General features: G+C 41.3%; 1 protein-coding gene across 3 annotated transcripts in view; it reads right to left on the reverse strand.

Annotated features, from left to right (window-relative positions):
* Positions 1-8,380: 8,380 nt before the first annotated feature.
* Positions 8,381-20,546, reverse strand: part of AFG2A (AFG2 AAA ATPase homolog A) — a 335,445-nt gene continuing 323,279 nt past the window's right edge. The window contains exon 16 of one of the 3 annotated variants that reach the window (XM_055550547.1): positions 8,381-9,832. In XM_055550547.1, coding sequence (XP_055406522.1) covers positions 9,656-9,832 — 177 coding nt within the window. In that variant the 3' untranslated portion in view covers positions 8,381-9,655. The remainder of the gene's footprint in view (positions 9,833-20,546) is intronic. The other 2 variants (XM_055550549.1, XM_055550550.1) reach the window with 2 other exon arrangements.

Here is a 20,546-nt window from a genome sequence, read left to right on the forward strand (position 1 = left end):
ATTTCTGCTGTGAATTTTATGAACCCAGTGCCTAACGAGGGCTTTGAAAACACTACGACCCAGTCCATAAATATAGCCTGGTTTACTTATATCACAGACAAAGTAGAGCGTTTTTGTTTTTTTGTAGAGTTAATGTTATCATTTTTTGTAAATATTCAAGCAAGAAGATACTACTTTGGCTATTTCAAACACAGATGTTGAAGCATTTGTTTGAGAAAGAAGCAAACGAAAAGTGTTATTTCGGTGTCTAACAAGCTTTAATCCTCATCATTAGATTTATTGGGAGCCACCATAAAATTTGAAGCAGTCTCCTTCCTTCCGATTTTTTAACCCCTCCCCCCCAAAAGCAAATAAACATTTGCTTTTCTGTTGCCTTTTTCCTCATGGATGGACACAGGGCAATAGCCAAACATCCTCTTAATCTCTTTTTCAAAGACTCGAACCTCCTTTCGGGTAAAGCAGTCACTTTGTTTTGTTCCCCAGCACCTTGACAATGCCGAGAAAACATAATCCTTCACCTAGAATAGAATCTCAGATTTGCTGTTCCATTACCCGGTAGCCTAAGCATTTGTATTAAAAGACAGTTAAGCCTTTTTCAGTGAGGCATTTCCTTCCTTACCTTCCTCACAGAAAGTTCTGCTTTATTTTTAGTAATATCCTGGCTCCTGGTATTGTATTTGTGCACATAATCCCTTCACAATAATGCTTAGCGCTCTGGTGGCACCTTTCCTCGGAGGAACTCAAAGGCCTTTACAAACATTAATTGGTTCTCACAGCACCCCCATGAGATGCGTGAATGTTCCATTGCAATTGGTATATTATTATCCACATTCTGTGATTTTGCCAGAATTCTTTTGCCTTCTTCCACAGTGCGCTTTCTAATGGAGTGTACCTGGAGTCCACCAGGGCTGGCCAGTTGGGACCACAGTAAAGAGTGAAACTTGTTGAAAGAAAACATGAAAGAAAGATGTGAACTGTGGTATAAGTTGCTTGGCAGTGTCCACCTCCACTGACCCTCCAGGGAAGGGGAGTGGGGGGAGACCTGTGGACCTTATCTTCTCTGAAGCTAGAGGAGAAGCCCTCCCCAGGGCAGCAAGCCTGACCCTGGACATCTTCTGCCCAGAGCGTTGAACAAAGTCCTGTGGTTCCAAGCTGTGACTCCTGTAATTCAGGTCTGATATGCCCTGTGATGGTGAACTCTAACCTGCCGTAAGAGGCGAACAGTACAGATTATCCCAGAAGCTACTGGAAAAATCCTTACTGTTCTTTGGGTTGGCACAAGCTGGCTCTGTGCTAAAACTTCACTGTAATGTTTCATTTTTTTGGGTACATCAACTTTTTGTGAGAAAGCCTATCAAAAATCTCAAGATTTTCCAAAAGCATGGGCCATTGTGAAATGTTTAAAAATGAGTGTTAATATTTACATATCGACTTGAATGATTCTACCTCCTCCTAGTTTTTACTAGATATTTTATTACTAAAATGGGAGCGACATGGAGGGATAATGTGGTGAACGGTTACAGGTGAAAACAGGAGACAAAGGACCAGATTTCTCTCTTGACAGAAGCTCAGAAAGCTCAGTAGCAGCAGCTGAAATGGTGAACTATTGTCCTTTGACTCTCAGCCAATAGGCTCTTTTGCATTCATTCAATCACGCTCATCAAATTTTCTGAAGAATTTCTACTGAGATGTTCTACAGAGGAGAGCAAGCACAAAAGGCCACATTTGTGTGTGTGTCTAACTATGCAAATTAAACGGGCTTCCCTGGTGGCTCAGCAGTAATGATTCAATTCAGGAGCCGTAGTAGATACGGGTTCTGTCCCTGCGTTAGGAAGATCCTGATGTGGCAGGCATGCTCCCCACTCCAGTACTCTTGCCTGGAGAATCCCATAGACAGAGGAGCCTGCTGGGCTACAGTCTGTGGGGTCGAAGAGTCTCACACGACTGAGCAACTGAGTGAGCACACAGGCAAATGAAAAAGGAAGTTATTATTTTTTTAATTTGGCACAGAAGCCAAAAATTTTTTTCTTCACTTACAATGGAGATTGGGGAGAATCCAACAGTGAGCAAAACAGACAAGAATCCCCACATGCATGAAGCATTTGGAGACAACAGAGACAATGTACAAGTAAACAAGTAAAATAAAGAAGTAGTTTATGACAGCCACTTGCAGCTAAACAAACAACATATTTAATCCAGAATCTGTGCTAAATGAACCTATATCATACCCTGAGCTCAATCCAGTGTTACATTAAACCTCCTTGGTCTAATATCCTTAGACTCTATATGCCCACAAAACATTCTCCCAGTGCCAGCATCTCTGCGGGAAGGAAGGCTGTATTTGCAAATGTTGGACTCAACTGCTGTGGGAAGGAAATGCCACAGTTGGGGTTAAAACACACACACACACACACACACACACACACAAAACTATTATCAGGTAATGTTCTGGAAAGAGGCAGGGCAGACACAGGGTACCCACAGGAAACAGAGCACAGCAAGTCCCATCTTCTAGTCTAGCCTCGAAGTCTTCCTCTAGCGCCTCCTACTGGCACAGCTACAGCTGCTGCTGCTGCTAAGTCGCTTCAGTCGTGTCCGACTCTGTGCGACCCCATAGACGGCAGCCCACCAGGCTCCCCTGTCCCTGGGATTCTCCAGGCTAGAACACTGGAGTGGGTTGCCATTTCCTTCTCCAATGCATGAAAGTGAAAAGTGAAAGTCAAGTTGCTCAGTCGTGTTCGACTCTTCGCGACCCCATGGACTGCAGCCTACCAGCATCAGGTGGCAAAAAAGTATTGTGGTTTGCCAAGGAACAGTCTCAGCACTACAAAGCCAAGTTTAGAAGGTTGGATTTGGGGTTGGATGAAGATTACATAATGGACACAATGAATTAAAACTTCTTTGGAAAAAAAACACATCAAGTATGTAACATAGTGTAACCACCTTCATTTATTCCTCTATTGACCTAGCTTCCTTAAAGGTCACTCAAGAATTGCTGCTCAGTTGCGCCCAACTCTTTTGCGACCCCATGGACTGCAGCCCGCCAGCCTCCTCTGTCCAAGAATACTGGAGTGGGTTGCCATGCCCCTCTCCAGGAGATCTTCCTGACCCAGGGATGGAATCTGGGTCTCCTGCTTTGCAGGCACATTCTTTACTGTCTGAACAACTAAGGAAGCCCCAACTGATCTTTCAACAGGGTAGAAGAAAGAGACCATATGCCACAGAGGAAGACGCGTACAGACTCTAGGAGATCTGATATCCATCATGAAACTAAGATGTTTTCATTGTTTTTTTTATTATTATTAAAAAAAAAAAATCACAGCCTAGTGTTAGCCTATACACTGGGGGAAGTCGAGGTAAGGGCACTGTTTAAACTAGGGAGAAGAGATGGGAAAGAGCGGTGGTGACCTGGGGGAGCTCATTAGAAGCCAGCAGCAGGGGCCCAGGGGTGGGAAGTGATTCACATAGGGGACAATGTGGGCAGGGTGGGGGGTACTGAGTGGACAGTGAGGAGCTGGTGTTAAGCTTCTGCCATTATGTACTTAACAAATATTGAAGTATGTGAATAGGAGAGTCCCAGAGAGTGTTTGAAGAGGCAGAATCAATAGAATTGGTTATCGGAGAATGAAGACATAATTTGAGTATAAAAGAAAATGTGACCTTATTTTTTTGTTAACAGTCAGTTAAGTCTGAGGCCATACTAGTTAGTTACATAATAATCTCTCAGTGAATTATCTTGGGGTGTTTACTCTATTTCCAAGTATGCCTTCATTGGCTAGCACTCAAGCAATAAAGATGAACAACTGATCTAGTTTCTGATATTTAATTATGCTACTGGCCATTGGTTTAGGATTACTATTTTTAGCATGTTAATGTTATCTTTACTTAAAAAAAAAAAAGAGGCATGAATCCCATAAAACTGAGTATTTTTTTCTATTTTGATCTGTTAATATGCTAAAATTACTATTTGATCTTGAGTAATCATTTTTAAAAGGTACTTCTTTTAAAGATTTTGATATGTAGCTAGTGAAGGGGGGTTGGCAGTATGCTATCACAGCAAGTATTGGGATTTCTTTTTCTTTATGCTCTGAATCAGTTTAGGTAGCATAACAATGATCAGATTGAAGATCTAAATAAATTTTTGACTATATAACCATCTGTGCTAAAAATTTTTTGTCATCAACCATAAATAGTATTTTCATTATTATTTTCCAGATATTCCATAATTTTGATTTTGACTTCTTTGATCAAATAATTATTTCTAAATGAATTTTGAACTTCTAAGTAGTTGTTTTTGTTATTATTGTTTCTGTACTTCTTATTTTTAGTTTTATTACATGGTGGTTACAGAGCACATTTTCAAATTGGTCCAAATTGTGTTGTACCTGACAGATAGCAATTGAAATATTTAACACATGATTTCTCTGTTCTCTAATTCCATTATAGATGAGCTCAATTTTCCATTTCCTTAGGTTTTGTTGTGTGTTGTGTGACACGTTAAACACTTCCCAGGAATGTTTATTACTACGTTTCTTTAAAAAAAGTAATTTTATTTATTTTTGGCTGTGCTGGGTCTTCGTTGCTGCGTGGGCTTTTCTCTAGTTGTGGTGAGCAGAGGCAACTCCCTAGTTGTGGTGTGCAGGCTTCTCACCGTGGTGGCTTCTCCTCTTGTGGAACATGGGCTCTAGAGCACAGGCTCAATACTGTGGTGCGCTGTGGCATGTGGGGTCTTCCCAGACCACAGAGTGAACCCATGTCTCCTGCACTGGCTGGCTGATTCCTTACCACTGAGCCACGAGGAAGCCTGTGGCTAAGTCTTGAAAGAAGAATCTACATGTTTTGCAATGATTTTGTAGACTATTAAAAAACTTGTAACATCTCTTTTTGCTTAAATTTGCCAGTGAATTCTGTTCCCCAAAAGATACATGTTACGGGGGTATATCTGACATAGAAGTTAGATAAAGTCTATCCATGCACACAACTGGCATAATGAAAAAAGAAGGGAGGAAAGCAAAGCAATTTGGAGAACTAGAATTTCTACATGGAGCATATTTGGAAACTATTGTTAAATCAATGCATATATAATTTCAAAAAGTGCTCTGGTGGGTGCTCATCTTTAAAGGAAGGACTCAGGAAAACACGGCAAAATGAACCAAGACTCTTAACAACCTCACATTCAAGGACTGAAGACATTATACATACAGGCCAGGGAATTACTTTATTCTATCTTTTGAGCACCTTTTCTACAGCCTTCTCCTGCTTAAGACAAATGAAATAGATACTCAGGTTTGTTTTTCTATAAAATTCAATAATTATTTTTCCAAAATGGAAAGCTTATATATTATTTTAAAAATCTGTTTTATGCATTAGAAATAGCACAGACCTGAATACTTTTCAAGCTAGGTTAGGGTGGTCGGTATTAAACTTATAAATAAATTTTCTTGCTTGCAAAGAACTTAAAAGCCATTTTTCTAAGTTTTGCTATTAGAAGGAAATATTAGTTTCACTATACAAACTAAAGTCCCTTGGAATGTTGCAAAAAGTGTCAATGTGAATATCCCCAAACCCTGGAAAGAATCTGAACCAGTGAAATATTTTTGACCAAATAGATGCCCCCAAACCAAGTTGTCCTTAGACAGGAAGCTGGGTATTTTCTTTCCTTGTTGAACTTAAATTTTCCATGAATTGTATTGTGTATTCAATCACAAACAATCCAAAATAATAGGATCATACACCATTTTAAATTCATAAACATGAGACTCTAGAATGAGAAATCAAATCGTTACAGAGTTAAAACTAGGTAAACTCTCATCAGTGACACCTGACCTGCTCTTTTTTGCGACTCAGACCTTTACTGTTACTGCTGTAGAAAAGGCACAAACTTCAAGTAAAGGACTATCACTGCCTTTTCAATGGCAATCGATAGCTACCTAAAGATATTAAAAAAACCAATAATAATTGGCTTGGAATTGACTACAGATGTAGTGATATAAAAATCTCTTAAAATCCTTAAATTCTACCTCTTTGTATGATCACAGTGCCACGGACTGACTCTGAGATTTAATTTCTCCCACCCACTGCAAGACGTGTAGCACCTAAATACTAACGTTCACTGACAAATTTCTTCCAACTTCACAAGGAAAAAATATCGTTTTTATATTTCTTTAATTTTGGATCAGTTTGAGAAGATGGATGTTTACTAAACTGATTGTGGTCATCAGTACATGATGTAAGTATGCTGTCTGCACACCTTAAACATACAGTGCTGTATGTTGTACCTCAATAAAACTAGAAATTAAAAAAAGCTAGTAGGAACCAAATTCTTTCTACTTATTTCCTGGGTCCTAAAAACCTGATCCTTATTTACTTGTCTGCATTTTATTCCATCATGCCTGGTATTCCTGATTTTCCAGAAATGTGGCAGGTTGCATTGGAAGTCCATGGAGTGGGGTGAATTTATGATTATGATGTTGGTTAGAATGCAGAACATGGCTACAGGTGCATTTTGCCCTTGCATCAAAACATGTCAATTTAAGGTCATCTTTTAAAAACTGTAAAATATTTAGGTATACAAAAATTACAGATTGTATTACAATCAATATTTGTATTCTCATCACTCAGTTTAAGATATGAAGCATTTCAACTTTTCTGAGGAAATTCTTCTCCAATACTTAGTGTTTGGTTTCCATCCATGTAGTGTTCTACTACACATCCCCTTAAACAACATATTATGTTGCATGCCTTAAAACTTTAAATATTAAGTATTCTTCTGAAACCTTCTTTTTGAGATTACTGTTTTACATATAGCTATTTTATTTTACTGCCATAGTTACTGCATTGTATGAGTATTTCATAGAAATTCCTTCTCTTACTGATGGATATTGTTTCCAGTTTCTTACTACTTACAAATAATGGTAATATGATTTTCACATTCATTACCTTGTTGAATAACTTGCTCTGGGTTATACACTTGGGAGAACCATTGGGATTATAGGGTTTTCAACATTACTAGTTACGCTACTTGCTTTTTGAAGTGGCTGTACTGATGTATACTCCACCAGGCGAGTGTGGAGGCTCCACACGCCCTTTGGGATTATAAACTCTGTAAGCAGGCTTTTGGGGTTTCCCTGGTGGCTCAGTGGTAAAGAATCCACCTGCCAATGAGGAGACACAGGTTTGGTCCCTGAGTTGGGAAGATCCTCTGGAGAAGGAAATGGCAACCCACTCTAGTATTCTTATTCTTGCCTGGAAAATCCCATGGATAGAGGAGCCTGGCAGGCTGCAGTCTGGGGGCTTGCAGAGTTGGACACAATTTAACAGCTAAATTACAACAAGCAGGATTTTAGTTCTTTAATTCAAAGCACAGACCAAGTCAAGAGAAGCTCTTTGTGGTCTCCCTGGCTTGTGGGAGAATGTTAGTCTGTTCTTACACTCAAGGTGTTGGTCTCTAAAGATCTGAACATTATGTATGAGGCTCAGTCACAATTTCAAATGTCATATGGGCTAACGGGTCTGAGTGGCCATAAATACCTAAACTCCGTGTAGCGGTTGCCTTCCTCTCACCCCCAGCACCCAGGCCCCATCTGAGAGTCTCAGTGTTGGTTCAAGCTTCCTGTTCTTGTTTGTAGTTTATAGGCAACAGGATTTCTTTAATTTTCCTGGTTAGGCCTTTGGGAATAAGTTTTTCTCTCATTTTCTTGTACCCTAGCACTTAAAGAAGTTCAGTTCAGTTCAGTCGCTCAGTCATGTCCGACTCTTTGCAACCCCATGAACTGCAGAACGCCAAGCCTCCCTGTCCATCACCAACTCCCGGAGTTCACCCAAACCCACGTCCATCGAGTCGGTGATGCCATCCAGCCATCTCATCCTCTGTTGTCCCCTTTTCCTCTGCCCCCAATCCCTCCCAGCATCAGAGTCTTTTCCAATGAGTCAACTCTTTGCATTACGGTCCCTTAATAACTAAAGGAATAGTGGGAAGCACAAAAGAAACTTCGAGGTTCTATTTATTTCAAGGTGTAAGCCATAGTTTCTAATCAGCAGAATCCAACAGATCTTTCTAAGTGATGGAAATGTTCTACAATCTAGTCTGTCCAATATGGCAGACACATGTCACATGTGGCCTTTGAACACTTTAAATGTGGCTAACAGGTTTGATGAACTAAACTTTATTTTTTATTTTTATTTTTTTAATTTTATTTTATTTTTAAACTTTACATAACTGTATTAGTTTAAAATTGCTTTCTTTCTCTTTAAAAAACAATTATTTATTTGGCTGTGCTGGGTCTTAGTTGTGGCATGTGGGATCTAATTCCTTCACCAGGGATGGAACCTGGGTCCCCTGCCTTGGGAGCACAGAGTCTTAGCCATTGGACCACCAGGGAAGTCCTCTAAATTTTTATTATTAATTAATTTTAATTAAAATCTCAACTTAAGTGGCCACATTCCACTATTTATTTGATAGCACATTTCTAAATAGCAGTAATATTCTTCATCCCTTGGGAGATTTTCTGTAATAGTAAACCAATGCAGTCTGAGAAAAAAAACTCTTACAAAATCCACTTTTGAGAGTCAAAGGATGAAACAGTTGAGACACGACTTCAGAATATCCACAACCACAAAACTGTATAGTTTCGATATTTTCATAATCAGGTATCTCTCACCTTATGGTCTTTCTGGGAATTCTCAAAGACCTCCAGTGACTAGGTTTAAATGCACATTCTTTCCCATCACCAGCTTCTGAACTGGAAGTCAAGCCATCAATTTCCAACAGCTTTTTCAAGGATATTTATGGACTACTAGTGTCAAGAAATCTCAAGGACAAATAATTTGGAGCATAAACATAGATATTTAGAATGAAATGTAAGACAATATGATTAACAGTACAAGTCGGTTCTTCTTTCAACTGAAAAAGTTTACTGGTAACCTGGAAATGTGTACAAGTTAAAACATGAACACCTCATATGGTTTATTTATAGCATTTTCATGGAAACAACAACAACAACAACAAAAACCAAGTACTTCTCTAGACCTGGACTGAGCTTATATTTCCAATTTTTTAATCTTTCAAAGGGCATTATAGGGTATGAGATAACTCTCAATTCTTTGTTTCATTGCCACGAGTACAGACCTAAGAAGGCTAATGCCAAAAATGTATGCATGAATTATAATGAGAATAAATATGTAATTGGAAATAAGGTCACATAAGCCTGGCTGGGGCATTTAGCCATTTCACAGGCTGGCCTTCAAAATTAAAGATATGTGAATATTTTAAACCGTGATTTCAACTCCATGCATTTTCTATGTTCATGTATAAAACTGATGCCCACAGTTTTGTTTTTTGGAAAAGCACTGAAATGGATTCTGAAGAAAGGAAAGCACCATGGGAGGAATAAACCAGGTCAGTAATGAAAATATAAAAGTTTGATTTTTAAAACTCAGCACACATTTCTAGATAAAACTAATTTTAACTCTTGTCCAGAGATTTTCATGGATATTTTCATTGCAACCATATGACTTAAAATGTCTGCAAGAATGGAAGCCCCTCAATCTGGTCAACATATTTCAGACATTTCACTTACTAAAGGCTATTTTGACACTATTTTGAAACAACCTTTCTCTACGAAGGATTTTTAGCATAACGAATGTGCACATTCTCTCAGAGTGTATGCAGCCCACTCTTCTCTTGATAATCTTCATAGAAACGTCTCAATGATTCAGGAAGTCTGGGTGTCACGGTGCTCAAGGCTTGAGTAAAGTGTCTTTTCATAACGCAGTTGGCTGTAATGTCTTCTTCCAGAGCCAGCAGGGCTGCCTCTTTACAGACAGCTATGATCTGACACAAAACAAACAAATAAAAACAAAAATAGGATAAAAAGGAATAATAAAAAAAAAAAGTAGAGAACAATCATACTGTTTTTTAGGAATGTTCACATTTCAGATATTCATCTATGGTTAACTTCTACAACTATAAACTTATCCACATTGATCTCTGAGACTCATTCCACTTGAGTTTTCAAAAGGATAATTAGTAATCACTTTAATTTCAAAACAATATATTAAGTACTGAGATCCAGGAGGCAAAAAGATGTTATGTTATGGCATTGGTGCTTAGGAACTTACAATGGTAAAGTTACAGGCACAGACCTCTTCCCAGGTGACTCAGTGGTAAAGAATCTGCCTGCAATGCAGGAGACGTGGGTTCGATGCCTGGTTTGGGAAGATGCCCTGGAGAAGGAAACAGCAACCCACTCCAGTATTCTTGCCTGGAAAATTTCATGGTCAGAGGAGCCTGGTGGGCTACAGTCCATGGGGTCGCAAAGACAGGACTGAACACATACACTTCAACTTCAACAAAGACCTCTAACACAGGAAGACAAAGGGTGAGTGTGCGTGTGGCGGGGGAGGTGGGAGGAGACCAGTGATAAGGGCAGGGCCGAGGAAGGAGACTGATGGAGAGCGAGGTCCCGCGCATCAGCACACCTTGTCATAGCATAGAATTTCCACATTCCTTTCCACCTTTGATCTATTACCGACATGTAAAAGCATTTCTTTATGTGCATCTCCTTAATGAGTTCTTAAATCTTAGGAATATCAGATAGAGTTGTCTCCGTTTACTTTGGAGAGCTGCATTAAAACAGAGAGGTGAATTCTGTTTACTCAGCGAGGAAAGCTGGGAGAATTGAAAAGAATCTGGGGTAGGGGGGGTGGTGGAGGGGATGCTGGGGGAGGGAGGAGAAAGTGGGCGGTAGGAAAACGGAAGGGAGGAAGGTTCCAGTCTTGAATCCTGAAATGTGTTTTAAGCTCTCTGGACTTTAGACAGCGGAAGCAGGCTGATGCCAGTGTCATTCTAAAGACACATTACTGTGGTGAAAAGAGCTTGGTGGATGAAAAGAGATATTGTGATTTTCAGGGCAACAGGGAAAACAGTGATTGATATTGACTGCACCCTTATATCGGTAAATGAAAGGGCCAGCTGAAACACATTTGTCCAGCCATTCAGCATATTTTCTCTGTTTGTTCACTTACTGAAAAGAGCTCCTCTGCTTATGCTGGGCTAATGGCTGCCAAAGCAGTTTAGTAGCTTTTTAGGGGATTTAGCAGCATGTTTAGGGAGCTTTCAAAAAACATGCATAGATTTAGATGGCTTTGTCAAATTACCACAATGTAACTGTTAGTTCTGGGCTTCATTAATGAGCACTGAAGTTGACTATAGTGGTTATGCATGTTAATGCTTTTCCCAAAAGAATGGCTACCGACTTGTTGAAGGAAGAAACAAAACTTCTAGGGATTAGTGAAACAACCTCATCACACATTCTGGTGCAAAAAGGGCTATTTTGAAAATGGGATGTGATATTTAATAAGCACAGTGAAAGCACATAAAATGCCCACATGGTAAACTGGTTCCACTGTGTTCCAAAGGGACCTTGGGGACCTTTATGAGGAGGTGGTGGAACCGAGTGGGGAGAGCTTGGCGTCCTCCTAGCCCCGCCATCTGAGCAGCACTCTCTCTTGTGTGCAGGAATCTGAAGCAATGGCTGCAAGGCTGAACAGTTGGAAGCCAAATCCCTGGGAGAGGCAGAGAGGAAGGGATTAACCGTTCGCTGGTGCAATTCCAGCTCCCTCTCTCAGAACAGAAAATGCTTCCATTGTGTGGCTCCCTCCTCAGGCTAAGTGGAGTAGAAAGGTTACCACCCCATGGCCAACGCCTTGTCTTACACACTTCACCTGATACCTCGGAGAACACTGGACCCAGCATGAATGGCTATAAACATCTACTGAGTACCTACTACGTGTGCTAGACAATTACTAATGACTTGACGAATTAACTGCTATGTGACCAGTGCTCCAAGGTTTTGCACACGCAGTGACCTCATAGTAGAGGTAGGTGCAAAAAGTCTGAAACCAGCAAATGGTGTGGTGGTGGGTGGTGGGGTAGGGAGGTTGGGGTGAGGAAAGAAGGGGAGGTGCAAGGTTGCCTGGAACCTCTCAAAATTCCTGGAATTCGGCTCATGCGGCCAGAGAGCAGGTGGCTAATAGTGCTGGCACATTTGAGAAAATGAACCCACAGTCTAGTAAGGCTTCTGCTCTCAAGACACAGTAATCGAATAGGGAGAAGAAATGATTATACTCCTCTAGTAACTGGAATCTCGGGTAGCCTAACACGGCAAGGTAGGGAAATACAGGGAGTGGGAAGTGAGTCATTGAGGCCTTCAAGGCTGTCCCTGGGGTTAGCTCCCTTGAGCAATTCCTCTTCCTTCATATCTGCATCTATAGATTTTCCTCTAAGCTATAGACTGCTTTTTGCCTTCAGCTTCCATGGCAGTGACAGAGGGGACACTAGGGGTGGTCAGAGCACTGACTACCCTTTGAAAGCTGGATGCTTAGTGACTTGGGGCCTCCAGTATGTGCTAACATTTCATAGTAATTGGCCTACTATATTGAATACTGGCCTGACCCTTGATTAACAATTTCTATAGAATTGTGAGATACAGAAAACTTGGAGAGACTTTTGACTAAAGCACTAAGGAATGTTTGGTTTCGACAGAGAGGACCTTTAGGCTCTCTGGGAGATGATGACAAGGGAAACAGCAGCTGAATGCTGGTGCTCAAGCACCTCACAGGAAGCTGTCCTCCGTGTAGGAGGAGTCCAGCTGTTCGCAATTCAAAGGTGGCTGAGGGCCTGCCTGAATTCTACACTTGCTTCAATAAACCTTATCCTGTTGCTTTTTATTTACAAGGGATGTCCTGAAGAACCAGCCATCTAGGCAATCCTTTCTGCCACTTCTATTTTCCTATCGTATCTGCTTAGCAATATACAACAAGTAACTGAGAGGAAACAGAGCTCTACTCATAATTAACCAGTCATTCATCAATTAACACACACTGTACAGCTACTATCAGAGAAGGCAATGGCACCCCATTCCAGTACTCTTGCCTGGAATATCCCATGGATGGAGGAGCCTGGTGGGCTGCAGTCCATGGGGTCGCTAAGAGTCGGACACGACTGATCGACTTCACTTTCACTTTTCACTTTCATGCGTTGGAGAAGGAAATGGCAACCCACTCCAGTATTCTTGCCTGGAGAATCCCAGGGACGGGGGAGCCTCGTGGGCTTCCGTCTATGGGGTCGCACAGAGTTGGACATGACTGAAGCGACTTAGCAGCAGCAGCAGCAGCAGTACAGCTACTATGCAACAAGCTTGTGAGGGCAGGTGGAGGATCCAGAGACACAGAAAACATGGTATTAAGAGGTACTGCTAGCAAGCAAAAGGAAAGTGCTTTGGCGTGGAAAGAAGGAAGAAATTACTGGTTCATAAACTGGAGTGGGAAGGACAGAATTTAGATATGGACATAGCAGAAGAAAGGACATGCTGAGTGGAAGAAATACAGCGAGCAAGGTGGGGAGAAAGAGACCATGAATTACATGGGTCTAGCTTCAGTATCCAAAAATGGAGGGGAAAAGAGTAATTCTATCATTAAAATGTCACTAAAAATAATGATAGTTTTCAGAAGTCCTGTGGGCCATAATGACAGTGAAGGGTAGTCAATGACAGTCATCTCTAAACCCAATTCAAAAGCAGCTGATGCACTGGCAGCTGACAGAGCGTAATTCCTAAAAGTGCCTTTGTTTTTACTTTTTTCCCCATAAAAGGGCTTTTTAGTAGACATCCCAGAAAGAAAAGCTGTAATTAGATTATTGGTTCTTCTATCCTAATTCCAATAAAAAGGCCTGAAAAGCCAAGTATTCTTAGGAGGTGCATTTCATGATGACTGGTTTCTATTTGCTCTGGGCCACTTACTTAGGCATGTGTTTCAAGCTTCCATGTTTCCCAAGAGAGGTGCAGCTTCCTGCTTGTTTTCATGGACCATGCCAGCATTCCCCTTGAGATACTAGTGTCTTTTCAGAGGAAGAAGTATTGCGTGATCAAATAAGTGTAATAGTATATACACTGTTTCCCACAATGCACAGTAGAATGTTAAAGATTTATTAACTTTAGGGAAGCCTAGCCATGATGGTCTCCTGAATTTTCTTTAACCTGATGTTTCCCCCAGAACTCTCCATCTATCCTCTGCTTTTGGTGAAACTCCTACAAATAGCTATCTGTAGGGTTACTGCTAATTTTCTGCATGCACTCTGGGAAGAGCTAACCCATAACAAACAATCCAGTCTAGGCACAACGTGACTCTTGCCTATCTTACATCCATTTTTTCCCTTTGCTCTCCCCTATTCCAGAAGCAGGGTGAAGGCTAACAGAGTTTTGCCAAGAGAACACACTAGTCATACCAAACACCCTTTCCCAACAACACAAGAGAAGACTCTACATATGGACATCACCAGACAGCCAATAACGAAATCAGATTGATTACACTCTTTGTATGGGCTTCCCTCATAGCTCAGTTGGTAAAGAATCCGCCTGCAATGCAGGAAATCCTGGTTTGATTCCTGGGTTGGGAAGTTTCCCTGGAGAAGGGAAAGGCTACCCACTCCAGTATTCTGGCCTGGAGAATTCCATGGACTATACAGTCCATGGGGTCGCAAAGAGTCGGACATGACTGAGTGACTTTCACTTTCACACTCTTTGTAGCCGAAGATGGAGATGCTCTATACAGTCAGCAAAAACAAGACAGGGAGCTGACTGTGGCTCAGATCATGAACTCCTTATTGCAAAATTCAGACTTAAATTGAAGAAAGTAGGGAAAACCACTAGACCACTCAGTTCAGTTCAGTCACTCAGTCGTGTCCAACTCTTTGCGACCCCATGAATCGCAGCACGCCAGGCCTCCCTGTCCATCACTAACTCCCGGAGTTCACTCAAACTCACAGCCATCGAGTCGGTGATGCCATCCAGCCATCTCATCCTCTGTCGTCCCCTTTTCCTCCTGCCCTCAATCCCTCACAGCATCAGAGTCTTTTCCAGTAAGTCAACTCTTCGCATGAGGTGGCCAAAGTATTGGAGTTTCAGCTTTAGCATCATTCCTTTCAAAGAACACCCAGGACTGATCTCCTTCAGAATGGACTGGTTGGATCTCCTTGCAGTCCAAGGGACTCTCAAGAGTCTTCTCCAACACCACAGTTCAAAAGCATCAAGGCCACTCAAGTATGACCTAAATCAAATCACTTATGATTATACAGTTGAAGTGACAAACAGATTCAACGGATTAGATCTGATAGACAGAGTGCCTCAAGAACTATGGATGGAGGTTCATAACACTGTACAGAAGGTGGTGATCAAAACTGTCCCCAAGAAAAAGAAATGCAAAATGGCAAATTGGTTGTCTGAGGAAGTCTTACGAATAGAGAAAAGAAGAGAAGCGAAAGAAAAAGGAGAAAAGGAAAGAATACCCATCTGAATGCGGAGTTCAAAGAACAGCATGGAGAGATAAGAAAGCCTTCCTCAGCAATCAATGCAAAGAAGTAGAGGAAAACAATAGAATGGGGAAAACTAGAGATCTCTTCAAGAAAATTAGAGATACCAAGGGAGCATTTCACGCAAAGATGGGCACAATAAAGGACAGAAACAGTATGGACCTGACAGAAGCAGAAGATATTAAGAAGAGGTAGCAAGAATACACAGAAGAACTATACAAAAAAGATCTTCATGACCCAGATAACCACGATGGTGTCATCACTCACCTAGAACCAGACATCCTGGAATGCGAAGTCAAATGGGCCTTAGGAAGCATCGCTATGAACAAAACTAGTGGAGGTGATGGAATTCCAGTTGAGCTATTTCAAATCCTAAAAGATGATGCTGTGAAAGTGCTGCACTCAATATGCCAACAAATTTGGAAAACTCAGCAGAGGCCACAGGCCTGGAAAAGGTCAGTTTTCATTCCAATCTTGAAAAAGGGCAATGCCAAAGAATGCCAAACTACTACACAATTGCACTCATCTAACATGCTAGTAAAGTAATGCTCAAAATTCTCCAAGCTAGGCTTCAGGAGTCCATGAGCTGAGAAATTCCAAATGTACAAGTTGGATTTAGAAAAGGCAGAGGATCAAATTGCCAACATCTGTTGGATCATAGAAAAAGCAAGCGAATTCCAGAAAAACATCTACTTCTGCTTCACTGACTATACTAAAGTCTTTGACTGTGTGGATCACAACAAACTGTGGAAAATTCTTCAAGAGATGGGAACCAGAACACCTTACCTGCCTCCTGAGAAATGTGTATGCAGGTCAAGAAGCAACAGTTAGAACCGGACATGGAATAATGGACTGGTTCCAAATTGGGAAAGGAGTACATGAAGGCTGAATATTGTCACCCTGCTTATTTAACTTTAATGCAGAGTACACCATGAGAAATGCTGGGCTGGATGAAGCACAAGCTAGAATCAAGATTGCTGGGAGAAATATCAATAGCCTCAGATATGTAGATAACACTACCCTTATGGCAAAAAGCTAAGAAGAATTAAAGAACCTCTTGAGGAAGGTGAAAGAGGAGTGTTTAAAAGCTGACTTAAAACTCAAGATTCAAAAAATGAAGATGATGGCATCTGGTCCCATCACTTCATGGCAAACAGGGAAACGAAGGAAACAGTGACACACTTTCTTTTCTTGGGCTCCAAAATCACTGCAGATGTTGACTGCAGCCATGAAATTAAAAGAAAAGCTATGACCAACCTAGACAGCATGTTAAAAAGCAGAGACATTACTTTGCCAACAAAGGTCTATCTAGTCAAAACTATGGTTTTTCCAGTAGTCATATATAGATGTGGGAGCTGGACCATAAAGAAGGCTGAACCCCGAAGAATTGATGCTTTTGAACTATGGTGTTGGAGAAGACGCTTGAGAGTCCCTTGGACTGCAAGGAGTCAAACCAGTCAATCCTAAAGGAAATCAATTCCAAATATTCATTGGAGGGACTGATGCTGAAGCCCCAGTACTTTGGCCACCTGATTCGAAGAGCCAACTCATTGGAAAAGACCCTGATGCTAGGAAAGACTGAAGGCAGGAGAACAGGACAACAGAGGATGAGATGGTTGAATAGCATCACCGACTCAATGGACACAAGTTTGAGCAAGCTCCAGGAGATGATGAAGGATGGGAAGCCTGGTGTGCTGAAGTCCATGGAGTCGCAGAGAGTCAGACATGGCTGAGCGACTGAACAACAATAACAAATTCCAGAACAGAGAGAAAAGGGAAAGAACTGAGCAAGAGAGACAGGAGGAGGGCCAGTCTTTTTAATGGAGTCAAAAGGCAGCAGCCACAGTACACAGTTGTGCCTTGGACCTATACCTAATACACATGCATTTGTTGAACTGAATTGGGCAGTTCCTTAACTAACAAGTTTTTCAAAAGTGTATGTTATACACATATTTCTAATATTTGGCTAATATTCTGTAATATTTTTACTTGTCTATCATGACCTAGACTTTGTCAGTTATAGTTAAGTTTTTGGAATGATAAACTCAATAGGAAAAACTAGTTAACACTGATGTATGTTCATTTTAAGCAAATGTTTTGGTCTGGGGCATAACTTTGAACCTAATTCTTTCCTTAGAAGTGATATAGATCAGAAATTTTAGCGAGAATACAAGTATGCCTGTTATTTTGTGGGATGCTTTCTTAGGTATCAAAATTTGTTATACAGGGAAAGTAAAATTTCTCCTGTGCTGTCACAGGGGAAAAACCCTGCACTTTAATTGAGAAAGATTCCCCAAAATTTACCAACAATGCAGTAATATATATTGGTTTAGATAACTGAAATGGAAGATTTGTTTTAACAAATTGTGCCAGTTTATTGCCTCACTTGGTAAAAGTAACCTGGCATCAATTCATTACTGAAGGATTTCCTTTTCTGTATTGAGCTTGGAGAGGTGAGGTCTTTTCAGATAAATTCGCTATTAAGAATACACCTCTCTATTCGGGAATGAATCCTATAGAAGCTGAGAAGAAGGGCCTTCAATTTAAACTAGGACCTTTCTTATTACTGTCTCTGAAGCATTAAGGAAACTTAATGAATGTGTGTGTATGGATATCTCTACAGTGTACACGGGGACCACACAGCTCATCATTCTGCCGGTTTCACTTTCAAAATCAGAGTCTGGACTGTTTCAGTGATGGGGGAATTCAGATGAATTCTTCCCATGGGGCCACAGAAGAATCTCACTGAGAAGTGTGGACCAATACACGAATTTGAGTCACAGACTGTCTGGAATGTTGAACTAACCTGTTTAGAAAGAACACTCTTAGCACTTAGACGCTTTAACATCTTTGGTAAAGAGGATTTTGGAAGCTTTCCCCTAATCCCTTCACCATCTTGTCATCTTTCCCCATAGGCTGCAGACTACATCATTTAAATGAATTATTAGTCAATTACCAATAAGGTTGTTTTTGCCATTATGTTGTAAAAGCAAAATGTTTTGGCTGACTCCGTAAAGCTAAGAGTGTATGTTCTGTGTTCCTTTTAGTTTTGACTAAAAAATTAATACCCAGACTTTAAAAATACATATGTGCTTTGCTGAAAGGTGAAAACAGTCTCTATTTGAGTAAATGCATAAACAAGACCAAAAAAGCCTCAGATCTCACTGTCAGAGTGATTAAGATAGGTTGTATTTCAGTGTCCATGACACTCATTTATTTGGTGCCAACATGTTACAAATCCTCTTTCCATTTGTTCAGCAGTCATAACGTTTCTATCAGATATCTGAAAAATAGCAAACTAAATAGGAAATCTCTGTATGAAAGATTTAGGCATATTTGAGATGAACTCCTAAAAGGTAGGAAAGGAAAAGATTTTTATGAAAATGTTTACAAATCCTCAAAACTAAGTCAAAGAAGAAAATAGTAACTGTATTCAACTGCAGGAAAAAAAAAAAAAAAAAAACAACTCAGCAATATCAGCAAAGGGACATATTGAGTATGAATTTTCCTGCTACGCTTGCCCTCTGAAAAAGCAGTGCCTTTAGAACAACAATACAGCAATAACTGGATTATGTGAGACAACTCCTCTTGCCAGGGGTGTGGGGAAGCAACTTCCCAGGATGAGAGGGCTCTTGACCATTGAACCTTGGGAAATCTAATTACCTCACTTTTAAATGCAAAAGGGCAAAAGAGGCAATTGTGCAGAATTTTGAATGCCACGAAGAATAAGAACAATGTCTTACTTCACTGAGGGAAAAAAAAATAAAAAAGAAACCTCTTACACATAGCCTATGGTTCTTTCCCCTAGTCCACGAGACAAGAAGAGTTTAAACAGGTGGCTCAGCTTTGTAAAACAGAAAGAGGCATATTGCGAAAATTAAAACCAACATGGTTTCTAAACAGGCGGCAGCATTTTTTAACTGATGTTGTTAAGACTGACCGTCAAGGCAAAAACTGTTTACCAAAAACTAATCAACAGGAAGGAAAGCTTGAAAATGCTGGGCACTTATTTCAGGTACTTGTTCGTCCTGAGCTGTAGCCCTCCCCTGTTTTCTTCAGAGTCACAGCAGCACGACCTGCCTTTCTGGGGCACTGAAAAACAGGAGCCCAACAGCAACTTCAAGCACAGTCCCCTCCATGCCAGATAAGGCTGGGGTAGTATGTGCACGCCTGTTCTACTGGCTGTAAAAGAATGAAGACAATGACAACAGGAACACTGGCCTTGAGTGGCAGGTGAGGTCAAGAAGAAGGGACACGGCTGCATGCAGGCCTGTGGAGCTGGCCTGGAGCTGCTCACCTCCAACAGGGACGCTGAAATCCTAAGGCAACTGTCACCACTAAGCTCCCAACTACCTCTCAGAGATTATCTGTATCCTCCAAAAGTGGAAGAGTAACACATTTCTGCCAGTGGCCTAAACAACCAACTCAAGTTCTGTTTGCTTCCCATCACCCCATCCTGTGGGCCCAGAGTGTGTACTCAGGTCTGTGGAGAAACTTTGTCAGGGATTTTAAATGTGGGGGAAGAGGAGGCTTATTTATAGGGTGACCTCGGATAATGAGAAAAGCGGCTCTGCAGCGCTGAGTTCCTTTACCTGATTTAATCAGCGCCTGTCAGGGTCGCTTTTCTAAAAGTTCAGAGGGAAACTACACCTGCGTCCTGGGGACAGTAATTTATGGGTGCAAGGAGATGGCCATGCAGCAGTTTCTTGCCTGAGTAGGTGAACTGCACGGTGCAGAGCTGACTACTGTGGGGGAACCGGGGCTGTCGGAGACGCCCCTCCAGCCCTTTTTCAGGCAACTACCCGCCGAGTCCACGCTGAGGTTGCGCTCCCCTCTCCCCCGGCTCCTGCTGTTTGGAACCAAGAAAGCTTGCCTTCCAGTGAGGCCTAAATGTGCTTTTCAGCTTCTTTGTATTTCAAGTGTACTAAATAGCTTTAAAGAATCCACCAAAAGAAATGGGCTGCAGTGCTTTAAAACGACGTCTTAGGTATTTTCAAGAAAGTGGTTTTGTTAAAAGCATCGTCTGTGTGGAACACCTGTGACCTGTTGAGCTTAATTGGGCTGCAGCTGGCGCTGACTGTGGCGCGGGCGGCGGGGGGACATTGTGTGCGCTCGGCTCCCCGCCCCCTCGCTTTTCTTTTCACTTTCAGAGTCCGCGACCTCCTTCCCCTGTGTGTCT

The sequence above is a fragment of the Bubalus kerabau genome, chromosome 16 (genome assembly GCF_029407905.1).
Source record: "Bubalus kerabau isolate K-KA32 ecotype Philippines breed swamp buffalo chromosome 16, PCC_UOA_SB_1v2, whole genome shotgun sequence".
Taxonomy (NCBI): Eukaryota; Metazoa; Chordata; class Mammalia; order Artiodactyla; family Bovidae; genus Bubalus; species Bubalus kerabau.